The sequence below is a fragment of the Oncorhynchus kisutch genome, linkage group LG15 (genome assembly GCF_002021735.2).
Source record: "Oncorhynchus kisutch isolate 150728-3 linkage group LG15, Okis_V2, whole genome shotgun sequence".
In the NCBI taxonomy this organism is placed as follows: domain Eukaryota; kingdom Metazoa; phylum Chordata; class Actinopteri; order Salmoniformes; family Salmonidae; genus Oncorhynchus; species Oncorhynchus kisutch.
The window spans coordinates 33818401-33845795 of record NC_034188.2 but is presented as its reverse complement, the minus strand read 5'-3'; the positions used below and the strand labels follow the sequence as shown (position 1 = coordinate 33845795).

Genomic DNA, 27395 nt, shown 5'->3' with positions numbered 1-27395 from the left:
ATGATTGATGCAGGTCATCGCTGTGTTTGCCCCCTGTCGCCTACAGATGTGTGTATCAGATCATTTCCTTCCTCTCTTCTGAGGGAAGAAATTGTCGGACGCACCAACAGTGTGAGCCTGATCTGAGTCGGTCAAGTGCGGCTGTGTGTCGTCGGCTGGGGGTTGTGGAGCACCGACCGGGCGACCAGCATCTAAAGCCGCCCTGTTACTGTTACACACGTGCACTATGCTATTGATTTACTTCTTTCATCCCCCCCTCTCTCTCTCGCTCTTTCATTTGTCCCTCATTCAGAGTAAGATGACATAGCAACACACTGGGACACGTACAGACGTGTGATGTAAAACCAAACTCTGGCTTGGACTGCGGTACGCTGTTGTCTGTGTAAAAACAGTTGCTTTCCCCAAACGGGACTCCATCAGCATTATATTCTGCACTGTATATATAACACACTGTACAAACTCAATACATAGACCTACGGGTAACCATACACACATCACCCCCCCCCCCCCCCCCCCCCCCCCGCCCACACACACACACAACACACACATCCCATCACAGTGAGAGCATAGAGAAGAGAAATTCAAAGCAAGAGGCTTGATCAATCATCCGGGCCCCCTTGCGATCGATGCTCATAGAAATTTCATGAACTTTAAACTGTGATTGACAGACAGACTGGCCCCAGACAGACATGGCCTCTTTAAAGTGGAGAGCCACCAGGGAAGATGAAAGGGCTTCTTCCCTCACCAAACACACACTTCTAATTAAGACTAAAACACTTTGGTGATATGGTAACAATTAGCCTGACTGATGTAGTCTATATGACTCCTATGACCTCCAGTGACCCCTGTCTGACACCACACTAGACCACATAGCTTTGAAGAGAGAGAAAAACGATAGACCACACCTGACCTTCAGAGGAAAGAGGGAATCTTTTAATGGGTACAGTACATTCGGAAAGTATTCAGACCCCTTGACCTTTTCCACATTTTGTGGATTAAATTGTTTTTTCTTATCAATTTATACAGAATATCCCATAACGACAAAGCATAAACCATTTTTTAGAAATGTTTGCTAATTTATTACAAATAAAAAATTGAAATTTACATAACTATTTAGACCCTTTACTCAGTATTTTGTTGAAGCACCTTTGGTTTCATCAGACCAGAGAATCTTGTTTCTCATGGTCTGAGAGTCCTAGAGGTGCCTTTCGGCAAACTCCAAGCGGGCTGTCATGTGCCTTTTACTTAGGAGTGGCTTCCGTCTGGCCACTCTACCATAAAGGCCTGATTGGTGGAGTGCGGCAGAGATGGTTGTCCTTCTGGAAGGTTCCCCCATCTCCACAGAGGTACTCTGGAGCTCTGTCAGAGTGACCATAGGGTTCTTGGTCACCTCCCTGACCAAGGCCCTTCTCCCACTATTGCTCAGTTTGACTGGCCAAAACTTCTTCCATTTAAGAATTGATGGAGGCTACTGTGTTTCTGGGGACCTTCAATGCTGCAGATGTTTTTTGGTATCCTTCCCCAGACCTTTTTCCTTGACACAATCCTGTCTCGCAGGTCTACAGACACTTCTTGGCATGATCATGGCTTGTTTTTTGCTCAAACATGCACTGTCAATTGTGGGACCTTATATAGACAGATGTGTGCATATCCAAATAATGTTCAATCAATTGAATTTACCACAGATGGACTCCAATCAAGTTGTAGAAACATCTCATGGATGATCAATGGAAACAGGAAGCACCTGCACCTGGATGCACCTGCACCTCAATTTCGAGTCTCATAGCAAAGGGTCTGAATACTTATGTATATAAGGTATTTAAAAAATGTGAAAACATTTCTAAAAACCTGTTTTTGTTATGTCATTATGGGGTATTGTGTGTAGATTGATGAGGAAAATTATTTTTTAATCAATTTAAGAATAAAACAAAATGTCAAAAAAGGGAAGGGTTCTAAATACTGAACTGTATTTTCAATGAGTCAGTTTACCGCATTTTGTCTCCGTATGTCTCTGTAAATCCTACACAGATGTCAATGGGACATAACTCATGTCTGGATTCAGCCCCAAGTCAATGAGTACTTATCACATCCATTTAATGCTACAAGTGATGAAACTACACTTACTCTAGATTCCCCGAAGTTACCGGTCTTTTATTAGACAGAACAGTGTTCTCCACTGAGGGAATTCCCCTCTCTTCCACAGAAACATGCCACATTTCATATATCAAAGACAGAGATCTCCTCATCTTCAAGGAGGAGGACTAGCAGAACTAATGTCAGATAATAAGCATTTCTGTGGGGGAATTGTAGGCTGTGACTCAAAAAGAATAACTTCTCAGGTGTGTGTGAGGGGGTATTTCTTTGAGGCACACACTTTCCCAGCCTTGTCACTCCGGTCTAATCAAGGCACCAAGGAGGTAATTATTCACTAGCTGATTAACATATCTCGCCGCTGAAGCGGATGCACACTCTAATCACAGGGGTTGCGTCATTCTCAGATCTCACAGGAGACGAGAGAGGCAACAGAAGGGAGTGGTTGTGTTGCTGTCACCTCCACTTCTCTCCATGCTCTAGAGGACAACCATCGATGTGATGTTCTTCTGTGTCTATGTGAAGAAACTAAATGTTTGATCCAACAGTGGTTCAGTGCAATACTGTAGGTACAGGGTGGGGTGGGGGTGGGGGGGGTGGGGGGGTGGGGGGGTATGTATGCTCAATCTTGGGGAAATCTACTGTGTAACAAATATGGAAATATGGAAAACAATTAACACATGATTGTGTAAAAGTGTTCATTTTTCTTCCTATACTGCACGCAAGTTGATACCACGCATACGTGCGCATAATTACCTCCATGTGTTACAGTGAGAGTATTTAAACAATAAAAGTGCAGTAGTCAATTAGTCAGCGTACAGTGCTACAGAAAGAGATCGCCGACAGGGCTGGGAAGGACCAACACACCATGTCGAGTAAGTCGAAAATTTTACAGAGGCTCAAATTCGACACTACGGGGAAGCCGAGGTATAACTCTCGCTCCTTTGTTACATGTTCACAAGACCTTCAGCATACCGTATGGAACCTTTTGCTAATATGTTCCATGTGGCCAGCCCCTGTGTGTGTGTGTGTGTGTGTGTGTGTGTGTGTGTGTGTGTGTGTGTGTGTGTGTGTGTGTGTGTGTGTGTGTGTGTGTGTGTGTGTGTATGTGTGTGTATGTGTGTGAGAGCGAGAGAGAGAGAGCAGTAAGGTACAGTACAGAGTAGACCATTGTTTTTCTCCTCGCTGTGATAGGAACACTGGCCCTGCCCAACTCCAAGGCAATATGCCCTGAGAGAAAACAGCGACTGCCCATGCTGAAAACCTCTTAAGGGTTTAGCCTGGGAGGTAGTGGCCGCCAGGGTGCCAGGCCTCCTTTCACGCCACACAACAACCAGGTCCCAACAGCAGCTCCTGCTAGCCGTCTCTGTCATTGGCTAAATTCTTCTTTCCGAATGACCTCATCCGAACCAGCACTGGATTGCCACACGTCAGATTAACCCAAATAAAAGGCCATGTAGCTTGGACTGGCTTCTCACACCCCTTCACTCTAACACCCAACCTCTGGGTCACACGTCCTCTCCCTCTAGACAGATGTGTTTAGTTGTTTGGGGGGGATTTGGACAAGATGAGGCTTGCCACGAGAACCCCCTGAGGCTGCTGCCCCCCCCCCCAGGCTAGTGAAATAGTAGTCACAGACTCAAACCATGCATCACACCATGAAATGGATCCGGCACAGCGCGTGTGTTGTACACTACACTGCCATCCATGAAGGACGGCATTCACTTCCTATGAATATTATCATCCGTGATGGCAGAGGAATTAGTAACAACACTATTAAAAATAGTACCATTTCCACGAGTAGTGGTAGTAGTACTAGATAGTAGTAGTAGTACTAGAAAGTAGTAGTAGTAGTAGTAGTAGTAACGGTAGTGGTAGTAGTGTTAGCAGTAGTAATGGTGGTCCAGTAACAGCAGTGGTAGTAATAGTAGCAGTATCATCATTCCAGTATTTAGTGGGGTGGTGTTAAGGCAGGGTGGTGCTGGATCCATGCTGCCAGCCTCAGTGCTTGTAATGCATAGATCAATGTGGCCTATGGGGAAGGGGAATCGATGGGTGCTGAGTTATTGCAGTACTTGGCCACTGATTTTTAGAGAGCTGTGTTTTCCCAGGAAAGTCAATACCTCCAGGCTCCCCTCATTAATTTCACCCTCCCCTCCTCGAGCCGCACCTGGGGATATACAACCCCTGAGAGAGTCTGGAAGTCCGGGGGAGGGAGGGCGGGGAGAAGAGAGGGGGCAGAGAGGGAGAGGGAGGCTAGGGAAAGAAAGGGTAAAGGAGGGGAGATGGAGAGAGAGGGGGAAGATGGAGATGTGCAGTTGGCAATAAGAGGAAGCTGCATGAATAAAAAGGAGAGAGAGAAGTGTGTGGGAGAGAAACCATCACATTTCTATTTGGATATCATGTGTGTGAGATATGGATTTCAAGTACTGCACAAGAGAAGGCTCAAATGAATGATTCTGACTGGAGGGCAAACAATCCAAGAAGCCACTGGTCTGTCTGTCTGTCTGTTTGGTTATAGGAGAATCCAGCACCTATAATATCTGTCTAGACACTAGACCCAACTCTTTAGTTCCAATATCAAGGAGACCAATCTCTCACTGTCTCATAAGTCAATGTGGACCCAGACATATTAAGGCAGTGACAGAGTCAACATAGTCCTGCATGTCTCTGTACGGTAGATAAGCTGCAGTCACATAGAAAGTGTCAGGTAACAGTGGAGTGCCCCGAGGAGCGCAATTCGCTCAGGTTCATTGTACTGCCATTCTAGCCCATGGCAACAGTTGTAATGCCTAGGATCAAAGCCCGGAGACACCGTTCTCTGCTACAGAGGGAAGACAGAATGGGAACTTATCTAGGTCTCTTTTGTCTCCCTCGGCTGAGTTTAAAGGAATAAAACATTTAGACCCGTGTGTACCTCTGTCATAACACAACGTGTGGATCGCTCCCTCTTTCTTTGGCATGATATCAAACAAAATAATGTGTTACATTAGTTCAAACTTTTGGTGTGTCATCTCTACAACTCAGCTGATTTGCTACGCTATTCAACCACTGTTTGATAGGAGAGGGCTATGTTTTTGTGGAGGGGACGCACTGAAAGACGAGCTCACTTGGGCATCTGGAAGTTCCCCAGAGGAAATGACATCATTGAGCCTGGATGCATTCTCTTTCCTGTTCAATTATACACAAGCTTGCCGATTTAGTATTTAAAAGCTTGCCTCATTTTGCATTCATGAAGAAGACACTCCTGGCACAATAAACACGCTCCAGAAATGCGCGCAGACAATCTTGAAATATGTATGTGTAAATCAGATTAAATGTTGATGTGTGCACAATATGGGTCTCAATCTGGAGAGAAGAACTAGAGACTAATGAGCCTTTTTTAAAACAATATTATGGTGCAGGCACCTGTCTGTGTTAGGAATGGAGTCACCAGCGAAATACAGCCTTGTTGATTCGCTATCGATCAAGTCAAATAGTTTTTGTTTTATCATTTTTATCGACTTCAAATCATAAAATGCTCACCACATTTGAGTACTTCGGTGACCACATAAAGTATTACAACTCCTTCCAGGGATCCACAACACGGGTTCTCGACAGAACCCGTCCGTCCCTCGGCCTAATAGACGTACAGGACGAGGTAACAGGAGGTCTCGATTCACCACACCCGTCCATAAAAGCAATACACCGAGCAGTTGTCAGTCATATCGTCAAACGGAATCAGGTATTAGCATTGCAAAAGGAACCGTAAGCTGGGTTGGACGGCCCATTGTGAAGTTGTCTATTTGCTTCGCTCACACTTGCATGGGAACTAAGCGGTGCTTTGAACAGAGGGGAGAAGGCCGCAGCGATAAACCTGTGCTTAACAGAAAGCCTTAACACAGTCCCCTCTTTCATCGGCAACACAGTGACATTTCCTTATCACACTAAACAGCCATCCATCTGACCTTTCTGCTACTTTGAATGGCATCTGGATATTCCGATGGAATAATCGGGAATAGTAAAGCGCTGATTTAAGGGAGCGATACTCCATTCTGGCGGCAGTCACGCCCGGCATAACAGTCTGGACATCAGACAAAGGCTTGAAGGATAACCTGGGGAAAAGCTCCAGCAACAAAGACGGGTAGGACTCAATGCCCTTGCACAAGGGGAAATGTTTACCACCTTGAAAGGACAGAGGAGTACGGGGAATGTCGCCACCACTATATGTATTGTAATATATAGCATGGAGAACAATAAACTCTATAGGAAGATGTGGTGACAGTCCCAATGCCCATTTTTTTTTAAACTCAATATAATGGTTAAGCTATGTACTAATGTTAATAAAAACAGAGGAGAGGAGGAAGCAGAGAGATATAGAGAGAGGGTAAAACAGACCTTCAGATGAAGTGATACCAAAGGGATTTAAAGGGGAGGAGAGGAGGAAGCAGAGAGATATAGAGAGAGGGTAAAACAGATTTTAAAAAGGAAGGAACGGTGATCTTACCAGTGTAGACAAAGCGTCCTGGCGCCCCTTTGCAGAACTGCTTGGATTTGTAAGAGAGCGTGACCTCCACGACCCCTGGGATGTGGCGAGGGGGCGTCTGGACCCGGATGGCGTGGGGCGTGATTAGCTGGAACACATCAACACACACACTCGTTTAAACGCTAAGAGCAGTGCACTGTGGGAGGTATGGTCATTTCTTACTATACAATAGACGCACTTAGTCTTAAGTATCTCAAAGGTGCATCTACAGCATCATCCACAACTCTGTCTAGCAAATTCAAATTTGATCATTTTAAAAGTAATTTAGAAGACAATAATATCTGGAGCAACTTCCAGTTCAGTCAGTACATATGGCCAAACCACGAAGCACAGTAAACCCAACCGAATACACACTGTCATGAACTATGTGTAAAGATTTTCAGATAGAGACTCTGTGGCATGGAGGCATCTGCCTGACTAACAGAGTGAGCCAGGCGTAGCACTGAGGCAGCCTCTGTCATCTCTGAAGCACTCTGGACATATTCCAATATTCTATGCCCTGTCTTATGCACCGCGTCTTTCTCTGAGCTTCTTTCACCTAGCGTCCGTCCGTGTGTGTGTGTGTGTGTGTGTGTGTGTGTGTGTGTGTGTGTGTGTGTGTGTGTGTGTGTGTGTGTGTGTGTGTGTGTGTGTGTGTGTGTGTGTGTGTGTATCTGGACCCACCTCACTCCAGACCAGCATAGTACCGAAGACCACCTGCAGTCCGTCAAAGAAGTTGTCTCCGATGATGATGACAGTGGCTCCCCCGGTCGTCCACCCCTCACTCGGGCTGATGGCTTTGATGCAGGGCGTAGCTGCTTCGGAAACACAGACAGCAGGAACGGGTATGACTTCTACTTACCAGGACCGTTAAAATCACCCAACTTGACAAACGGAGTGGTTATACTTTTTGGGCCAAAAATGTGTTATATGCTCAGAGGAATGTTAAGTCACTGTCCGGGTTGCAATATGACTAATACAATGCAAGGGTAGCATTAACAAATGACATACAATTGGTGTGTTTTTTTCCCCAAACAGATGTCTAATTACATACGGTCATGCCGTCCACAATGTCAATTAGCTCAGTCATCAAAAATGCAGTGTTATGATTTTATTTTTGTTTGATGGCGGAGGATCAATAAGCTCAACAGAAACATTACAGTGTCTCCTGCCTGGCCAGACTGTGTGTAGGCACAACAGAAACATTACAGTGTCTCCTGCCTGGCCAGACTGTGTGTAGGCACAACAGAACGGAGACAGACAGGCTGACTAACCGGTCCTGTCTACAGGATATCTGGCCAAAACAGCCACTGCACTGCAAAAAAAGGGGAAAGAGGCAAGTGATCAAAATAATGACTGTGGCTTGCGGTGGAGGTGGGATACATTTGCCACACAGTCTGCAAGCAGATCGCGTGTCTGTCAGAGACCGATACCGATCCAATTGATATTAGGCTGAGTTGAATAGCATAGGCCTACTGGTTCATGGTGTAAAGGTAGTCATTCTAACTGTGCCCTGGGAGTGGTGGAACAGTGTAGCCTTCTCAAATGTAAAGATGATCCCGAAAGAGGAGGCATGGGAAACAGACTTTTAAGGCTTGAATGACAATTGAAGCCAGTAGATTATAAATGAGCGCAATGTGCTTCAACCAATGGGATACTGTTTGACAGAGTCTCTCACACCGTTTAACAGGAGTTTTTTTTGTCAAGGGTGTTGTTGGAGAAGGGGCTTTTCCTCGGTAGTCTACTGTCATCGCTATTAATTTCCCCCCTGTCACAGCCGTAAACACACAGTCAAATGGGGGGACTCTCACAAATGAATAAAACACAATGTTGTGAAACAGACTGTGGAAACTTTGTACATTTATCGAGGGGGGGGCGGGGGCTTAGGGGGGGGGGGGGGGGGCGTAGGGGGGATGGAACAAAGACAGGAGCAGATGTTGGCTTTATCGCCTCTGAAAACATCCCAATCTGTCTGAGATGAAAGACGGTGAGACTCCCTCAGTGGAGCCTTGACTTCCATGATAGCCTTCTCGAGTCTGCATAGGGAGACAATGGCGCTCTGACTCCAGTCACACAATGGCACCGTACTGCTCTGCTCTGTTGCCGTCAGTGGCGACCACCCATGTGACTCTCTCTCTCCCAGTGTTCCTATGAATGCCTAAGTACTGTTTATCCAGTGTGTCCCAATGCTCTTGTCATTTGTCAACTCAGAAACTTGTAAGAAGTTAGTTCAAAGCGATAAGTTTAAGCGGTTTCCCTGTGCCTAGCCAGGTGCTAGGCCGTGTGGTCGCTAGGCAGGTAGGGGACAATGTTTTAATATTGCCGGTAAGAACAAGAGTACCATTCTTTCTCACAATATGGCACCATGTTACGTCATAACCGCAAACGACGCGGTGAGGTAGATTTTACAGTGTGATTCTGGGGTGTTTTTTTTTTAGGGCTTTGGTAATAAAAAAGGTTCCCAATTCAAAGAGGATGTCATCATCTTTTTCCAGACATAAGGATATGGTTTCATTTAGTCCAATAAAGAGGATGATGTAATTAAAAGTCAGTTGTTCAGTGGGGCAAAATAAAATGGCGCACCATCATTTTCACCACAGCCAAAGTTTTTAGACACTGGCACACAGGTGGCCAAAGACACCAAGATGCATTGAGGTTTTAGAGAAAGTGTCATGTTGTTTGTAAGTGTGAGGCCGTTGTACCTTCAGAGGGGTCCAGGCGTCGGGCCCTCCTGCCATGTTTGGAGTTGTTGTGGACAAACATGTTGTCGGAGACAGCAAGAACATGGCCATCCACGTTCACCGTAGTGGAGACCACCACCTGAGGGATAAACAGAGAACCTTAACGATATACTGTGTTTTCAATTTGTGTACCTGCATTGTGAGACGAATGAGAAAATGTATGTTGTGTGGAACTATAGTGGCAGGTTTAACAATAAATATGGCCTTACCTGAAACCGTCTCATGTCTCGTGGGTTCCCTGCATTTTTCAAACAATTCTGATTGCATTTGAGGAAGAACTTCAGGAAGAATCTGTAAAAAAACATACATACTACATTAGAACTCTGTTTCATCAAGAGGTTTTATTCAAACACTGAAAACTGTTCATCACATTTCAATGTTGATGCAATTTTCAATGTGATGCATGCTGGGAGAAAAATAGTTAACACAATCAAATGCAACCGTGCTTTTTATTTGCTATTCATGTTCAAAATCAAACTAGGGACATCTCGCTCAGTAAACATTTCAAAATACTTGAATCAAATTATTATTATTATTATTATTTTGAAGCATTTTCTTCATTTTTTTCTCTCTCAAATAAACACAAAATGACACTCCTTCTCCCTCCAGACTCATGGTGTCTCATTAGGGTTGGCTTTTGATTTGACCTTCTTTATGTCCAATCCTTTCTCCCATGTGTTAATTGACTGTTTTTACGGCAACAGAGGGGTATTGATTGGGAATGGATATCAACGAGGATGGGCCGTAAGAACCCAGCCATTGGAGCAAAGATTCCCAGCCATACAGTAAAAATGGATTGCCGTCTTAATGCATTTCCCACTGCCATGTAATCTCTGCACATCCATCTTCTGGACCAGAAGCCCCCTATTTTGATGGAGCGCTTTCTTTTTAATTGCCACATTATCACAATAATAATCCGGGCAGTTAACAACCGGCAAGGTCACAGACAGCCATGTCACATTAACCAAGGGATAACCTCGTCCAATGCAGCCACCCATTTTTTTCCGTTGCAAAGGATGCTGGGAGTCTCCTGTCGCGGAGAGCAGCCCTTTCAGAGAGATATAAATGGTCGCTATCTGAAGAGAGCATCGATTTCTCCCTAACAAGACAGTAACAATATATTTAAAACACACAGTGGTGAGCGAAGGGATTTTCTCATTGCTCAATCAAAATATATATCTAAATATCACTGGCCGTACAGTGATAAGCATAGAAAGAGAGAGGGAGTGTGAATTCAAAAGAGCCCTGTTGAGTAAAGAAATATGCCCATTTTGTAATGACACATTGAACAAGAAAGAAATTGCTACTCTATTTAGCCGGTATTGACTGAAACTGGATCTGGGGTGCACTGTAGGCTACTAATGCCCTTTATGGCAATGGAATACAATAACATGGGGAACCCATCCCCAAGCCCAATTCATATGATATCAGAGTCCTTGGAAGGAGAGATATAGATCAATAGGGATTGAATTAAAACGCAGCTGGAGACAAGGGCCTGGTAAGCCAACCAGCCACGCCGATATTACAGCTACACTCTTTTTCCAATGGCGTTGAACCAGAGCAGAGCTCAGCCAAGCAAGCACACCAACTTGCAACACACAAAAAAAATGAGAATCTGGGACATACCCTCCTAGAAACCCTGGGTAGAGCCAGTTCAGAGTTAAGATTCACCACAGCTTTCCAAAACGACAAGAAAACAGAAAAAAAAAACACAAAAATAGGAATAGAGTGATGAGGGTGAGGTCTGTGGAGGGGGGAGCATGTGATGTTGTCTCGGCGGCCCCGGATCCTCCATCTGCCACTGGGCAGGAGTTGACAAGGAATGTAAGATTCCAGGTCTCTTCATGGAAAAGAGGCACCAGATCAAAGCCTGGTTCCCTTTGGAATGGTTCTGCGATAGCAGCTCGGAAGCAAAGGGGGAAGTAGCTGCTTGTAGAAGATGACAGGACGGAGGTTGAATGTTGATCTCAACTTTGAGAAATGGGAGCGAGAGAAAGGGGTTAGTTTTCAGGCCAGACTTGTGCTGTAAACTGTATTACTTCACAGCTGCACAATGATTTGGTCACTTGAAAAGGTTACCCGATCCCATCAGAAAACTCAACAGGTAACTTCACTTAGATTGAATGTATGAAATATATTTCTGTACATTTGGAGCCATTTCAATCCCTTGTTTATAAACCACCAGGGTTTTCATTATATCAGAAATATAATGACTATACACCTGTTCCATTGGCTTATTTTAAGAGTATGAGCACTGAAAAGCCTTTTGAAACCAGTGTCATGCTTGAAACTTGCAGCGATTACTTTGTTGTAGCTTCCAAATTGGCAGAGAATTTTATACGAGACATATGATGGTGAAACATCATTATCACATCAGGAGAGACGAGAGTTAGTGGGAGAAAATGACTCTCAGGCTTTTGGCAGCTGCACCGCTCAGCACTGGGGCCCATCAACAGTATTTTAACAATGTTTTACCATATATTTAAGTTCAAATATTCCATAGTATGTTATACTATGCTATAACAGAAGCCATGGATTACAGGCAACATCCGCATTGAGCTAAAGGCTAGAGCTGCAGCTTTCAAGGAGCGGGAGACTAATCCGGATGCTTACAAGAAATCCCGCTATGACCTCCGACGAACCATCAAACAGACAAAGAGTGAATACAGGACCAAAATAAAATGCTACTACACTGGCTCTGACGCTCGTTGATGTGGCAAGGCTTGCAAACGATCATGGATTACAAAGGGAAAACCAGCCGCTAGCTGTCCAGTGACGCGAGCCTACCAAACGAGCTGAATACCTTCTATGTTCGCTTTGAGGCAAGCAACACTGAAGCATGCATGAGAGCACCAGCTGTTCAGAACGACTGTGTGAACACGCTCTCCGTAGCCAATGTGAGTAAGACCTTTAAACAGGTTAATATTCACATGGCCGCAGGGCCAGACGGATCACCAGGACAAGTACTCAGAACATGCGCTGACCAGCTGGCAAGTGTCTCTTTACAGACATTTTCAACCTCTCCCTGAACCAGTAGACCCTTCTCTACCGGAACGCCAAGTCTGGGACCAAAAACCTCCCGAACAGCTTCTACCCCCAAGCTATAAGACAGTTAATCAAATGGCTACCCGGACTATTTTCATTGACCCACTTATTGATTATTTTTGCACTAACATTTTTGCACGGGCTGTATGCACACTCACTGGACTCTACCCACAAACTCATACATACCACAAACACAAACACACACATATTGATGCCATACACACTCACACAGACACACTTTCACATACGCTGCTGCTACTCTGTTTATTATCTATCCTGATTGCCTAGTCACTTTTGCCCCTACCTACAGTTGAAGTCGGAAGTTTACAGTCATTAAAACTCATTTTTCAACCACTCCACGAATTTCTCAAACTATTGTTTTGACAAGTCGATTAGGACATCTACTTTGTGCATGACACAAGTAATTTTTCCAACAATTATTTACAGGCAGATTATTTCACTTACAATTCACCGTATTACAATTCCAGCCTTGAAACAGCTTGGAAAATTCCAGAAAATGATGTCATGGCTTTAGAAGCTTCTGATAGGCTAATTGACATTATTTGAGTCAATTGGAGGTGTACCTGCGTATGTAATTCAAGGCCTACCTTCAAAATCAGTGCCTCTTTGCTTAACATCATGTGAAAATATAAATAAATCAGCCAAGACCCCCTTTTTAACCTCCACAAGTCTGGTTCATTCTTGGGAGCAATTTCCAAACGCCTGAAGGTACCAGGTTCATCTGTACAAACAATAGTACGCAAGTATGACCACCATGGGACCACGCAGCCGTCATACCAATCAGGAAGGAGACGCGTTCTGTCTCCTAGAGATGAACGTACTTTGGTGCGAAAAGTGCAAATCAATCCCAAAACAACAGCAAAGGACCTTGTGAAGATGCTGCAGGAAAGAGGTACAAAAGTATCTGTATCGACAGTTAAACGAGTCCTATATCAACATAACCTGAAAGGCCGCTCAGCAAGGAAGAAGCCACTGCACGAAAACCACCATAAAAAAGCCAGACTACGGTTTGCAACTGCACCTGGGGACAAAGATCATACTTTTTGGAGAAATGTCCTCTGGTCTGATGAAACAACAATAGAACTGTTTGGCCATAAGGACCATTGTTATGTTTGGAGGAAAAAGAGGGAGGCTTGCAAGCCGAAGAACACTACCCCAACCGTGAAGCATGGGGGTGGCAGCATCAATGTTGTGGGGGTGCTTTGCTGCAGGAGGGACTGGTGTACTTCACAAAATTGATGGCATCATGAGGTTGGAAAATTATGCAGATATATTGAAGCAACATCTCAAGACATCAGTCAGGAAGTTAAAGCTTGGTCGCAATTGGGTCTTCCAAATGGACAATGACCCCAAGCATACTTCCAAAGTTGTGGAAAAATGGCTTAAGGACATCAAAGCCAAGGTATTGGAGTGGCCATCACAAAGCCCTGACCTCAATCCTTTTGAAAATTTGTGGGCAGAACTGAAAAAGCGTGTGCGAGCAAGGAGGCCTACCAACCTGACTCAGTTACACCAGCTCTGTCAGGAGGAATGGGCCAAAATTCACCCAATTTATTGTGGGAAGCTTGTGGAAGGCTACCCAAAACGTTTGACCCAAGTTAAACAATTTAAAGGCAATGCTACCAAATACTAATTGAGTGTATGTAAACTTCTGACACACTGGCAATGTGATGAAAGAAATAAAACCTGAAATCAATCAATCATTCTCTCTAGTATTATTCTGACATTTCACATTCTTAAAATAAAGTGGTGATCCTAACTGACCTAAAACAGGGCATTTGTACTAGGATTAAATGTTAAGAATTGTGAACAATGAGTTTAAATGTATTTGGCTAAGGTGTATGTAAACTTCTGACTTCAACTGTACATGTACATGTTACGTCAACTACCCCTGCACATTAACTCAGTAGTCCTTGTATATAGCCTCGTTATTGTTATTCTCCTTCTTTTTTAAAAACATTTTTCAAATCTTTTGTTACTTTTTAATCTTTTGTTACTTTTGTTACTTTTTTTGTTGGGAAAGGGCTTGTAAGTAAGCATTTCGCGGTAAAGTCTACACTTGTATTCCACGCATGTGACAAATAAAATTTGATTTGATTGACTTGACCTCTCCAGTTTCAGTCTTTACTGTATCTGTGGCAATCCAATGCACATACACACCTGATTGGATGTTATTTCAAACCTCAGATAAATATACAAGTATAAGAATAATAAGGGAATTAACGTTATTTATACTAAGGGTTACATGGAGAAAATCAAATGTCTCTAAAATGAAAATGAATGGGCCTCCGTTCAGCAAAAAATATTTTACGTAAACCCTCTCTGAATGCTGGAAGACCTTCCTTATACGCAAAATTATAATTACAACAAAGTATATAGCAGAGAACAGGTCTATCGTTTACCCTCACTTTTTGGACAGATCAGAGCCTTATATATGCAGTTGTAGAAAATGTCTTTATCTTGTAAGCATTAAATTGCAATGCAGGAATTTTGATAGGGTGCTGGGCTGCAGGTCAGAAGGTTGTGGGTTGACAGACCACGTGGACAAAAGTAGGGGTGGAAAGATCTCTTTTATAGTAAAATCATTGCATGAATCTATCATCATATTTACAGGTCTGAGAAAAAAATAGCCTTTTGTAAACATTTCATACAATTCTACTTCATTTTACATATTATCAGAATATTTTTTAATACCACGCTAATTACCAAAATGACAGGCTAAATATGGACAGAGCGAGAGGCCTACGAGTTATTATATGTTCAATCTGAGACTTCATTAGGAATCTGAGCATGGTACTTTCAAAAGTTAGGCTAACTTTTTCACCCCAGACAGCAGGCCTTCCGACGCAGAAAAATGTATGCTTCAACAGACGGCTACTCTTTTTCCGTGGCTTAACCCAACGAAAGAAGGTCACAAGGGTTTCCCTAAGAGCTGTCTGGGTTTAAACATATTCTACTGTACAGAAAGTGAATAGCTTGATCATTTAGATTACTTCCCAAGCAAAGTCAGCCTCTAAATGTCAAAGAAACAAAACAATGATATCCCCATATGTATCGGAGTTATGTCTTTCCCAGGTACTTTAGAGCTTGTTTCTAGCATAAAGCATCGCGGACCAAAGTGTTGTTATAGATCACTTTATATGTGACTCGTTTCAGGAAGCTAGGTGTATGTCGCACATCACTACTTCACAGGAGAGGCATTTGAAAATATGTATATATTTTTTTATCAGAATGTATTTTTGGGCAGATATGCCTTCTGGAACATGTGAACTTTCATGTGCCTTAATAACAAACTTGTATGCCAGCTGTAAATACAAATGCAATTGTTAATTTACGAGCCTAGTTGGTTTAGCCATGGAAAAAGTCAGGAACCTTCCCACTAGCCTAGATTGGCTGAGATAATGAGTGGGCTGGACATGCCAGGAGATGAGTTCTGATTGGTCTGCCATGTAGCATGGCCTCTGTCTATAACATGAGCTGCTCAGTATGTGTTGGTAATCCTTTCCAATGCAGCCTTTTTGAAAGATATAACATTAGAAATCGAGAACTATAAAAAAAATTGCTACTTTTCTCAACAATATTGACGCCCTGAATTTAGCAGGCGCTGTCAACAAAGATCTGTTGGAAAAAGTTGTGATGGGGTACTTTCTGCATACGCAACGGTCAGTGTTAACCGGAGTGACTTGACACAATGCTGGCCAAACAAGATGTAGGAGTTAAATGATTCCAGTCTGCCATGAAGCGGTCATCCATTGATATGGGTAAGAGTCTAGCTTCTTCTACCTGCAGATTCATACTACAGCTATGACAATGTTTGTATTGGTAGTAGTATGAGTTGGGATCATGCTAGCTACATGTCTAAACAAAAGACCCCACTTTGCCAGATGATTACATGAACCATCAAAACCGCCAGGTGTGATTCTGGCCATCTATTGTATTTCATGAACATGTGTACATGTCTAGACAATAGTGACTCATCCACTTAGCTAGATATGGCTGGAGGTTGGTTACAGCATTTCTTTCACATGACCCATCAATTTAGACAAGTGTGCCTGGGTAAGAGTCATCTAATAATGATAAAATATTGTTATCTGGACACTTTGTTTTTGATATTGCTACTATGCAAACACGCAAGTAAAAATGTCACTGTACCATTTACACCTTCTGTATGTGACAAATAAACATAGATTTGATTGTATATGGTGTGTGTTCACCAGACAGTAATGTGAAGAACAACATGACCTGCATCAAAGTCAGATTAGGATATAGGCCAAGGACTACATAAAGTGTATTTTTGCCTGGAGTTTTTCCTTATTGTAGGCCACCACTTGTACCACTTTTAGTCTTGAAATCTTTGATTGTTTACAACACTACTCACTCTGTTTAGCATAGAGTATGGCCTCATGTGAATCCTTAGAGATGGGTGGGGCTAAGGCTTAAGACGGTGTGAACAGGTATAGGTGAATAGGTGTAAACAAGGAAGAGCTCTCCAGTAGGTGCACCAAAACATTCACGGGCCATTTTTCCCATTGTTTCTCAACTGCAGTGTATGATATACCATTTTCTAGCTCTGAGTCTCTACTTTTATCCAATGTAAAAAAAAAAAAAAAACACTGTTTCAAAATGTTCTACATACAACTGAATTGTGGTAGTGGGTCACATAATCGGATCCATCTTATTTTCTTCTAAATCTTAAGCTATCAAGGGGTAGGCCTGTGGTTTTCTCCATCTTCATTAATAAATATAGGCCGACGGCATATCCATTCATACCCCCTCAAATCGAGACTTAGTTTTAACTTGAGAGCAATTCACTGACACGGAGGTAGGCTATTCAAAGAGTGAATGGTGGGTGGAGGAATTGACTGATAAATCTATGGGTGTAGCACTATAGCCTAATTTTGTCTGTGAAACAGGTAGGCCTACCTCTTATTTCATAAATAGGAAGAAATAGACTCCAACACAAAGTCCTCTTGTTGTTAGCAGTCTAACTAAAACCAAGACGGTTTAAATGAATTATGCCTACTTGATTTTGCCTACTTTCAGCACCATGAGCTGTCCAAGTCTCAGCACCACAATGTAAGTTACTCGCATCTGGCTTATTGTGAAGTCAATAACTCTGATACATACATAAGGGGCAAGAAACATTTTAAAAATAAATAATTATAGTACTAACAAGCTATCAAAGTGGACCTCCGGTCCTCCTTCTAATCTTCATGCTCTCCACCTCAAACTGAACAGAACATAGGCTTTAGGCAAGGCCAAAAAAAACTAATATTTTCCTAAGAAGCCTTTAACTCTTCTCCTTATCTACCACCGTAGGCCTACACAGCACAGCCATTGGTTAGGCAGCAGGCCAGGGCTCAGAATATCCACTGCAGTGTGTAATGCAGTCTAGTTTTATATTTAACTAGGCAAATCAGTTAAGAACAAATTCTTATTTTCAATGACGGCCTAGGAACAGTTGTTTAACTGCCTGTTCAGGGGCAGAACGACAGATTTGTACCTTGTCAGCTCGGGGGTTTAGAACTTGCAACCTTCCGGTTACTAGTCCAATGCTCCAACCACTAGGCTACCCTGCCTACACCAACCCAGCAGCTATCTTAAAAATATAACTTTGCTCTGTGCTTCTACGAGCATGCATATCGTAGCCTATGAGCTATGGATCATTTGATTGAGACCCCACTAAATACAGTAGAAGTCAGAAGTTTACATACACTTAGGTTGGAGTCATTAAAACTCGTTTTTCAACCTCTCCACAAATTTCTTGTTAACAAACTATAGTTTTGGCAAGTTGGTTAGGATATCTACTTTGTGCATGACACAGGTAATTTTTCTAACAATTGTTTACAGACAAATTATTTCACTTATAATTCACTGTATCACAATTCCAGTGGGTCAGAAGTTTACATACACTAAGTAGACTGTGCATTTAAACAGCTTGGAAAATCCCAGAAAATCATGTCATGACTTTAGAAGCTTCTGATAGGCTAATTGACATTATTTGAGTCAATTGGAGGTGTACCTGTGTATGTATTTCAAGGCCTACCTTCAATCTCAGTGCCTCTTCGCTTGACATCATGGGAAAATCAAAAGAAATCAGCCAAGACCTCAGGAAAAACAACTATATACCTCCACAAATGCCTGAAGGTACCACGTTCATCTGTACAAACAATAGTATGCAAGTATAAACACCATGGAACCACGCAGCCGTCATACCGCTCAGGAAGGAGACGCGTTCTGTCTCCTAGAGATGAACGTGCTTTGGTGCAAAAAGTGCAAATCAATCCCAGAACAACAGCAAAGGACCTTGTGAAGATTCTGGAGGAAACGGGTACAAAAGTATCTATATCCACAGTAAAACGAGTCTTATATCGACATAACCTGAAAGGCCGCTCAGGAAGGAAGAAGCCACTGCTCCAAAACCACCATAAAAAATCCAGACTATGGTTTGCAACTGCACATGGGGACAAAGATCGTACTTTCTGGAGAAATGTCCTCTGGTCTGATGAAACAAAAAGATAACTTTTTGGCCATAATGACCAACGTTATGTTTGGAGGGAAAAGGGGGAGGCTTGCAAGCCGAAGAACACCATCCCAAACGTGAAGCACGGGGGTGGCAGCATCATGTTGTGGGGGTGCTTTGCTGCAGGATAGACTGGTGCACTTCACAAAATAGATGGCATGAGTTAGGAAAATTATGTCGACATATTGAAACAACATCTCAAGACATCCGTCAGGAAGTGGGTCTTCCAAATGGACAATGACCACAAGCATACTTCCAAAGTTGTGGAAAAATGGCTTAAGGACAACAAAGTCAAGGTATTGGAGTGGCCATCACAAAGTCCAGCGGAGAATCAGAGATGAGGAGCAGGATCTTGCACATGTCGATATATAGCCTAATAAGAAACTAATTCTAAAACACTGAGAAATATTTACATTTCATTTCCAATTACATGACCCTCCCTTTGACTAGATTTAAACAATACTAAACCTTCCCCTTGACTGAAATTGAAAAAGCATGACCCTCCCCAATTTTCCTCCAAGTAACCATTCTGTAAATTTTGATCCATCCCTAAGGGAGGAAAGCCAGGGAGTAACTTCTCCTTTTCCGTTCAACCCCTTCCTCCCTCCCTATCGAGAACTTATTAAAACATCATAAATAATGAATGTCCATCTACAGCCAGGGCTCTGTTATTAGTTCCAGACAGTTTTTCCCGACGTCTCGCTTCTGCTCTTAAAAAGTAGGTAAAGATAATGAGAGAGTCAGTGTCTCTGTTGTAAGCCGCCACCTCATTATGCTGCCCTACAATCAATTACAAGGGGGTGTGTGAGCCTGCCAGACTCTAATGTGGAACCGTGGCTGTGGCAGGAGTTACTGCTGCTATAGTCCTGCTGGGCTAACCTGCCTCAGTTTAGGCTGAGTCCACATTCATCTCAAGGCGTCCTTTCCTTGTCTCTTTGTGTCCTTGTCTCCTTTCCTTTGTGATCGCTGATAGGTGTAAGGACTGGATGGTCTACAGATGTAGGATCTTAATTTGAGCCAGTTTGCTACAGCAGAAAACATGAATTATTATGTGAATTATAATTAATGGGCATTTTTTTGTAGGGGTTGATCCATTTTTTATTATGGCAAATAAAGTCTACAATTTGGAAGTGACAAACTTTTTAAAACTCAAATTTACCACAAGTTGCAAGTGCAGGAAAAATCTCAGCAACAAAAGCTTGATCAAATGAAGATCCTACATCTGTACTACTCCATCTCGGGTTTTATTTTCCAAGACCTTCGGCCTTATAAGGCCTTGTGAACATAAGGAAAGGAGATGTGACTATTGGGACGCTGCATACAGTTAGCCCCAAGTACAATAGCATTACAAATAACATTGGCACAGAAGCTGCACAAAGCGGCAGTAGGCCAGGAAGGGGCAAAACACATTAAACAAAGAACAAGGGCACAGGAAATCACTATGCAGGCCCTCTAAAAATTGAAACGCTTGATGAAAGCGGTTGTGTAACATCATTGTTTCAAAGGAATAAAGCTTGAGATAATAGCTACATATGATGTACACTAAAGCTGAATGAGGCTGAGCAGGGAATAAGCATCTGACTTCAGCATCATTTTCATTACAGCGGATGTGAGCTGAGGTCCACTCTAGATGATGTCATCCTGGGACCACACCCACAGCACTATACTGAAGCAATTATGTCTGGCTCAAATTACAAGGCCCTCCTGACTCCATACACACAGACACACACACACACATTCACACACACACACACACACCTTCACCATTCCCAGAGTCTCTCATTTATTACGTTAGGCAAGAAAAATAAGAAATCAATATTTCAGCAGGGGTATTTTTAAAAGCTGCCGCGTTTCCAATTCTGCCCCACCATTTGCTTTGCGTGTTTGATGCCTATGAAAAGACAGGACCAGGCGGTGCTGTTTACTCTATGATGAGCAGCACCAGGAGGCAATGAGATAGCGCCTCAGATTCTTTGAGGTCGACTTCTCCAATTTCAAAACTAAGGCTGAAATCAACTGAGAGATGACACACTGCTGAATTGCTTCACAGTATAACTGAGATAAGTTCCTCATCAAACACTTAGGTTAGACACAGAGATCTACAGTCTGCCCAGTGACACTGAAATGACATTAGCATTGTCGCTAATTGTTTCCCAATCGGTTGTCATTTGATTTAATCTACTCGTTATTGTTGTTCTGCTAAATTCAAGGAACATTTTCCCCAACATCAGAAGGAACCATATTCCACACAGTCTTATTACAGTATCTAATATTTACTCTACTGTATTGAAAAGAAATGCCCTCTTCAAATAATTACTGACACATTCTGAGGAAGCTCCTGTATAGCTAATTAGTGTATGAAACGGATGGAGTTAACAATATGTCTCAGTGTGTGTGTGTATGTGTGTGTGTGTGTGTGTCTATGTGTGTGTGTGTGTGTCCCCTTCTGACAACGCTCCAAGACTAGGATCCTCCTCGGTTCTGCTACATGCCATCAATAATTTAGTAGCCAAGATGGCAATTACAGGACCATGTACAATCAAACTAAATATTTGATGAGGCACTAAAACAGTCCCTGGAACAGATCTCTCTCTCTCTCTCTCTCTCTCTCCCTCTCTCCCTCTCTGAAACATACATAAACACACACACACGCTCGATTGTCTATTGTCTTAACAACGCATTATGACTCTGGTCCCTTATTCCCCGAACTTTGCCAGAGATACAAAAGCAGTTTATTCTGCTAAGAGTGTCATGCACAATTCATTTGCTCCTTCTAAAATATTGAGCGGACACATTATGTATTTTATAAGGGTTTGTTTTCACTTCCGACGTATCAAGGAAGGCCGTCTCTCTGCCTGGAAATCAACACAGTACAAGAGGAGGGCTCAATCAGACAAACGGATGGCCTTAAATATCCAAATCAAATTGATCGCAATATAAGCCAGCACCAGGATTTTACCTCACCTTTCATCTTTGATCAGACACCGATTATTCAACATTAAAAATGATGTTGACATAAAATCCATTACTGCTGAATATTTTTGAGATGACTTTGTCTGAACCTGGTAAATTGGCAGCTGGCCATTTCCACTAAAGGATACAACAACTCTGCTACTGTATGAGAAGATGATAAATAATTTGATCAGAGTTAATATCTGCCTAGAATATATCTATATTTAATTTATTATGCTGAAGTCAACATGATCCTTTAAAATAAAGCAGTGTTGTTAATGAGAGCTTTGTGTCAGTGAAGCGTTATCAGCTTGCGGAAACCGTGAAAAATGTCATAGTGTGAGATCTATCATATGAAAAAACACATGCAGAATTCCTTGAACACAGATATGAACAGAACATCCCATCATTATTTCATGCAGCAAGTGTGGCTGGCTCTATTCTGAGGGTGGATGTGAGAAACTGCTTTGGAGCACAGAGAGAATGGAGTTTGTTTGGCCAAGTAAACCAGTACGTGTTCCACCACAACCTCCTGTCTGTTGGTACTTAAACCCACCCATTGCACGCGCACACACACACACACACACACACACAAACTTCTCCGCTGCACTCGGGTTTCCTCTGGTCCTTCCTCAGCTGTGTTTTGGCCTTGTTGCCATGGCAAAGAACATATTTATCTTTCCAATCAAAATCACTCCACGACATAATGCTCTAACGAGAGAAAATAAAACTGTGACTCGCGGTGACCTCATGGCCCCGGCATGCATTAGAAATTGTAGCAAGCTGCAAAAATCTGTCGTTTGCTTCCTGTGCCGAGAAACATATCGTCAAATCACGCATCAGAAAGATCACGGTTTGTTCAGAAACAACATTCTTGATATCAAACAATTATTTCATGTTTTTCTTTTCCAATTTTGGCGAGTTTTGGAAAACACATATGAGTGTAATTACATTAGATAGAACACCTTTCAACCTCAGTACTGTTAGGAAAGTTTGAAACGGTAGAAGAGACATGTTGTCGTTATCTCTGAGGTGTTTTGGAGGTAGGGTAAAACCCTAAAGCGGGGAACGGTGAACAGATGTGGTCGGGTTGTGTATGGGGAGCATCAGATATAGAACCACAACAAACGCAGTGCATCAAAAGCAGAGGCTGAGAGCTCACACTGAGGGATTCAGCAGGAGTGAAACAGCAGGTGGACACACACATACACACACACTGTGATGAGTGAAACAGCAGGAGGAGGGTACACACACAAGCATGCATGCATGCATAGGCTACACACACACGCATACAGACACCCACACACACACACACACACACACACACACACACTGTGATGAGTGAAACAGCAGGAGGGTACACACACAAGCATGCATGCATGCATAAGCTACAAACACACGCACGCACGCACGCACACACACACACACACACACACACACACACACACACACACACACACACACACACACACACACACACTGCGATGAGTGGAACAGCAGGAGGAGGGTACACACACAAGCATGCATGCATAGGCTACACACACAAACACACACACACTGTGATGAGTGAAACAGCAGGAGGGTACACACACAAGCATGCATGCATGTATAGGCTACACACACACACACAATACGTTCCACAGCAGGGGGAGAATCACCACAACGACAGGTAAAGCCCTGAACAGCGATGTATGGAGCTGAATGAGGAAGCAGCTCTATATCTTTCATAGAGGTGGTGTTGAATATTCATTGAATCATCAACTTGGTCCAGTGACAGCTTGAAACAGGACTGTTGGAGCATCAATTGAGTCTCTTTGAGTAAGTCTGATGCAAAATGTTGTATTTTTCCTTTGACATGAGTGCCAAGACAGATGAGGCTTCTGTCTGGAAACATCTGAGGTCAAAGGCTGTTTCAGGCTATAGGTCCTTGCTATAGGATAGGCTGGGTGGAACTTCCACCATATTGCTTATACCTATCCAATCCTTCCAGATCTATAAGAGCCTAGGAGGTAGGAGTTGTCCATTTCCTAGGCATCAGAGAGTCGAACACGAGCACATTCCCCTATGTCGGCTGGTCAAAACCACAGACCTGTGGTTACCAGCTAGCCTCTCCTCCCTCACATGTCTACAATCACCGTCTCGGCGAGAGAGAGGACGAGCTGTCCAACAACCTGTCCGCCGAATGCAGGCGGAAGGTGAAAAAAAGAAAATCCCTTCCTGACACGTTGATTGACAGCTCCATCCAGGCCCCCAGCACTGAAATCAAGCTGTCAGTCTGGGGGCGGCGACGGAGGAATTGTCCTCTCAGATTTAAATACAGCCCATAATAGGCTACCATCTATCACGCCTGCCGCCCAGGTTATTCTTAGACACCTACATTAGCCCTTGGCCCAGATAGGAATGTCACCAGATTAAACATCCAATTTGTTAACCGGCCGGACCAGAGGTGCTGCTTCTTGACAGGACTTACAAACAAGCACAAATGGCCCCATTTTTCACACCGGGGCCTGCAGGCTTTTTAATGCAGAGTGGGCCTCGGGCCTAGCGCCAGAGCAGGCAGGCTGTCGAGGTAGAGAGACTGAGCAGAGGGGTGTGCTTGTAGAGTGGCAACACACACACACAGACAGGAGTAACAAAGACCTGAACACTATACACCTGATGATTCTAACAATTTATACAGAAAAGACAGATGTTTCACCAAATGATGCCTGTTATTCACCAATAAAGGCTCTCTATTCTGATTTTAAAGGAGCCTACAGGTGCATACTGCACACTCAGTGCATGGTAGAATCAATCAGGCCTAATCCACTGCTGTAGCATGCTAAGGCCCAGGGAGAGGGAGATTCACCGTATACTTGAGATGAAGCCATATATTTCAGTCAATGAGGGGCCTATGGACAGACTGGGAGCATATTGGTAAACAGAGGGAGAGACGGACTAGCAGATGCCACCAGTTTAGACCCTGCAGACTGGGAGACAGTGTGAGAAATATGGGGATGTAAGGCAGACACCAAGCACAGCCAGAGCCATGGAAACGGTCTGCAGGGAGACATCTTACTTGGAGGAGAGGGAGGAGATATACATGGGGGAAAAACTGTGAAAGAGTATCTATACTGCAGATTGTAACTGGAAGAAGGGACTGAATGCAAGTCCTGTCATTAAGCAGGCCTGAACACAAGTGTATTGTATATGGACTTCCTGTATAGGAGAGAAATGTAACCACCGAACTAGCGAATAAGAAAACGTCTCTTAGAAAAAGAATGCAAATTATAATGGTCTGAGAAATGGACCCTACTAAGTAATATAATTTCAGTTTTTTGTATTATTCTTCAGAGGAAGAGTGATTTATCCCTTACTTTGTCTGTCAGACAAATGTTTCTCTTTATGGCTAGTACTATTCCAAACGAGGCCTGGCGTCATAAAAACGAATACACGGCGTCAAGTATTTAATTAAGTATCTAGGCAGAGACGAGTGAGCGTCTTGCTTTATTGAACCAAAATTAAAAATAACTCTCCCATTTGAATAAACGGCCTGGGGGTTGCCTCTCAAGCGTTTCATTAGAATATCGCGCCTGCCACTTTAACCTCTTTAAGCGCCGGCCCCTTCAATTGTTTGTGAATGGAGACAGAACACGCTGAGAACGCCTCTCATCAACAACAGAGAGACTTCCTCCCGTCACCTGACTAGGGAAAAACATGGCAACCTCCTGGTTGTTCTGTTTGTTTGTACTCTTTGTGTGCTGAGGAGGAGATAAGACAAAGAAGGAGGGAGGAAGGAAGGAGGAACAAACAGATATACAGCCGGTGATATGTTGATAGAAGCAGCATAATGATGCAACCGTTACAAAGTAAATGTAATTTAGTCCCGCCTTTGAAGTCGGTGGAGAACCCAACCACGTTAGAACGTCTCAAACGGTAAGTTTAATCAAACACGACTGGAGCCCAAATAAAAGGGGAGGAAATTTCAGCCGGGCGTCAACATAGCACCAAGCTACACCTAATTGGAACAAACAGCGGCAGGGCTTGGGTAGAGAAGGGGGAAAAAATGTGTTGTGCTCCTCTTCCAACTGGAGCTGTCTCATTTCCAGACGTAGGTTTTTAAATCACAGAGAGCGAAAGCCCAATGATATTCTCCATCTGTTTGGCCCAGGAATTCTCTCAGCTGCTTTGGGAGGGACGTGGTCAGGGACAAGGGGTTCTCCCTCACACCATCTGCCTCTACCTTGGCCTGGCCCTGGACACTGCTTAGGTGGGGCAGTTGCTGCAGCCTTGAAAAACACTCCCCAATACCTCCTCCCAGTCTCACCCAACAGCTTTAGCTTCATGAACACATGCTGTTTCCTGCTGCTTGTATAAGTACGGAGAAATGGGTGTTAAATTGTGATTATCGTTTTGATACTTTGCTCTCAAAACCCGAGCCAAAAGGTATGTGAGTTTTTGAGTCTGTCCTTAAGGGAAATGGGTCTGGCGACTATGGTCCAGATTCAATTGAACTAGCCTTAGCAATAATGTTAAGCAAGACCTGTTAGCACAAAGTTTGAAACTTTTTTCCTCAGGAAATAAATAATACAAGTCAAATATATTAATACAAAAAAATGACAGTTATAGACATTTCTATTTTCAAGCTTTGTTTGTTTTCTCTTTTGTTTTAGCCTGTGAAAAAAAAGGAGGTCCCCAAAAGACCTGTCTGCTAGGCGTATCAGTGAAATCCATCCTACCTGCCCCTGACCTACACTGGAGAGTTCCACTCCCAGTGTGGGAGAATAGAGTTGCTACTACAATGGACTGCAGATGAGTCTGAACATAAAAGGAAACAGATCCTCTCTATACTCTAACCATCCCACCCAATGAGACCTCAGCACCACAGTAATGAAACATCAAATAATCCATTGAATTTTAATTTATGCCGGGTTTAAACTTTTATTTTCATTTCAAAAACAATAGGCTGCTTTCATCAGCGAGGAGCGTTACTTCCTTTATTGTCCAGAGTGCAGGATTGAAGTCAACATTTATCTTTTCATATTTCCAGTCAGTGTAAGTGGATTACTCATGAAATCATTCACTGCTAATAGCATCCAGATGCCAAAGTGCCAGAGAGGAATTAAGTCTCTCTTTAGAGCGATGATGTGGACACACAGTATCTTACTGTATCTGCTTCCTGGAGCATTGAAATATGCATCTCACAGATATTTCCTGTGTATGAAATTGTCATTCATATTTCAAATATATACTCAAGTAAATAAATGATGAAAAAGAAGGGAAAAGATGATTTTGAAAAACAATTGTTTGCTCTTTTGCCGTGGGTTATGTACCTAAAAAATGATGAGCACACACACACACACACACACACACACACACACACACACACACACACACACACACACACACACACACACACACACACACACACACACACACACACAAACAGGCATCAATCAATGGCCAGCAAGAAACAAAGACCAAGTTAGAAGAGGCACTTTATTACAAATATCATAAATATTCATAAGTGGGTGACAAG

General features: G+C 43.1%; 1 protein-coding gene across 9 annotated transcripts in view; it reads right to left on the bottom strand.

The window, feature by feature from the left end:
- LOC109905215 (transcription factor COE3) overlaps positions 1 to 27395 on the bottom strand; it is a 98408-nt gene that overhangs the window by 20952 nt on the left and 50061 nt on the right. For 5 of the 9 annotated variants that reach the window (XM_031790183.1, XM_031790187.1, XM_031790189.1 and 2 more), the window contains exons 7-10: positions 9546 to 9627; positions 9298 to 9415; positions 7280 to 7413; positions 6578 to 6704 (exon numbers count right to left, since the gene is read on the bottom strand). In XM_031790183.1, coding sequence (XP_031646043.1) covers positions 6578 to 6704; positions 7280 to 7413; positions 9298 to 9415; positions 9546 to 9627 — 461 coding nt within the window. The remainder of the gene's footprint in view (positions 1 to 6577; positions 6705 to 7279; positions 7414 to 9297; positions 9416 to 9545; positions 9628 to 27395) is intronic. The other 4 variants (XM_031790191.1, XM_031790190.1, XM_031790184.1 and 1 more) reach the window with 1 other exon arrangement.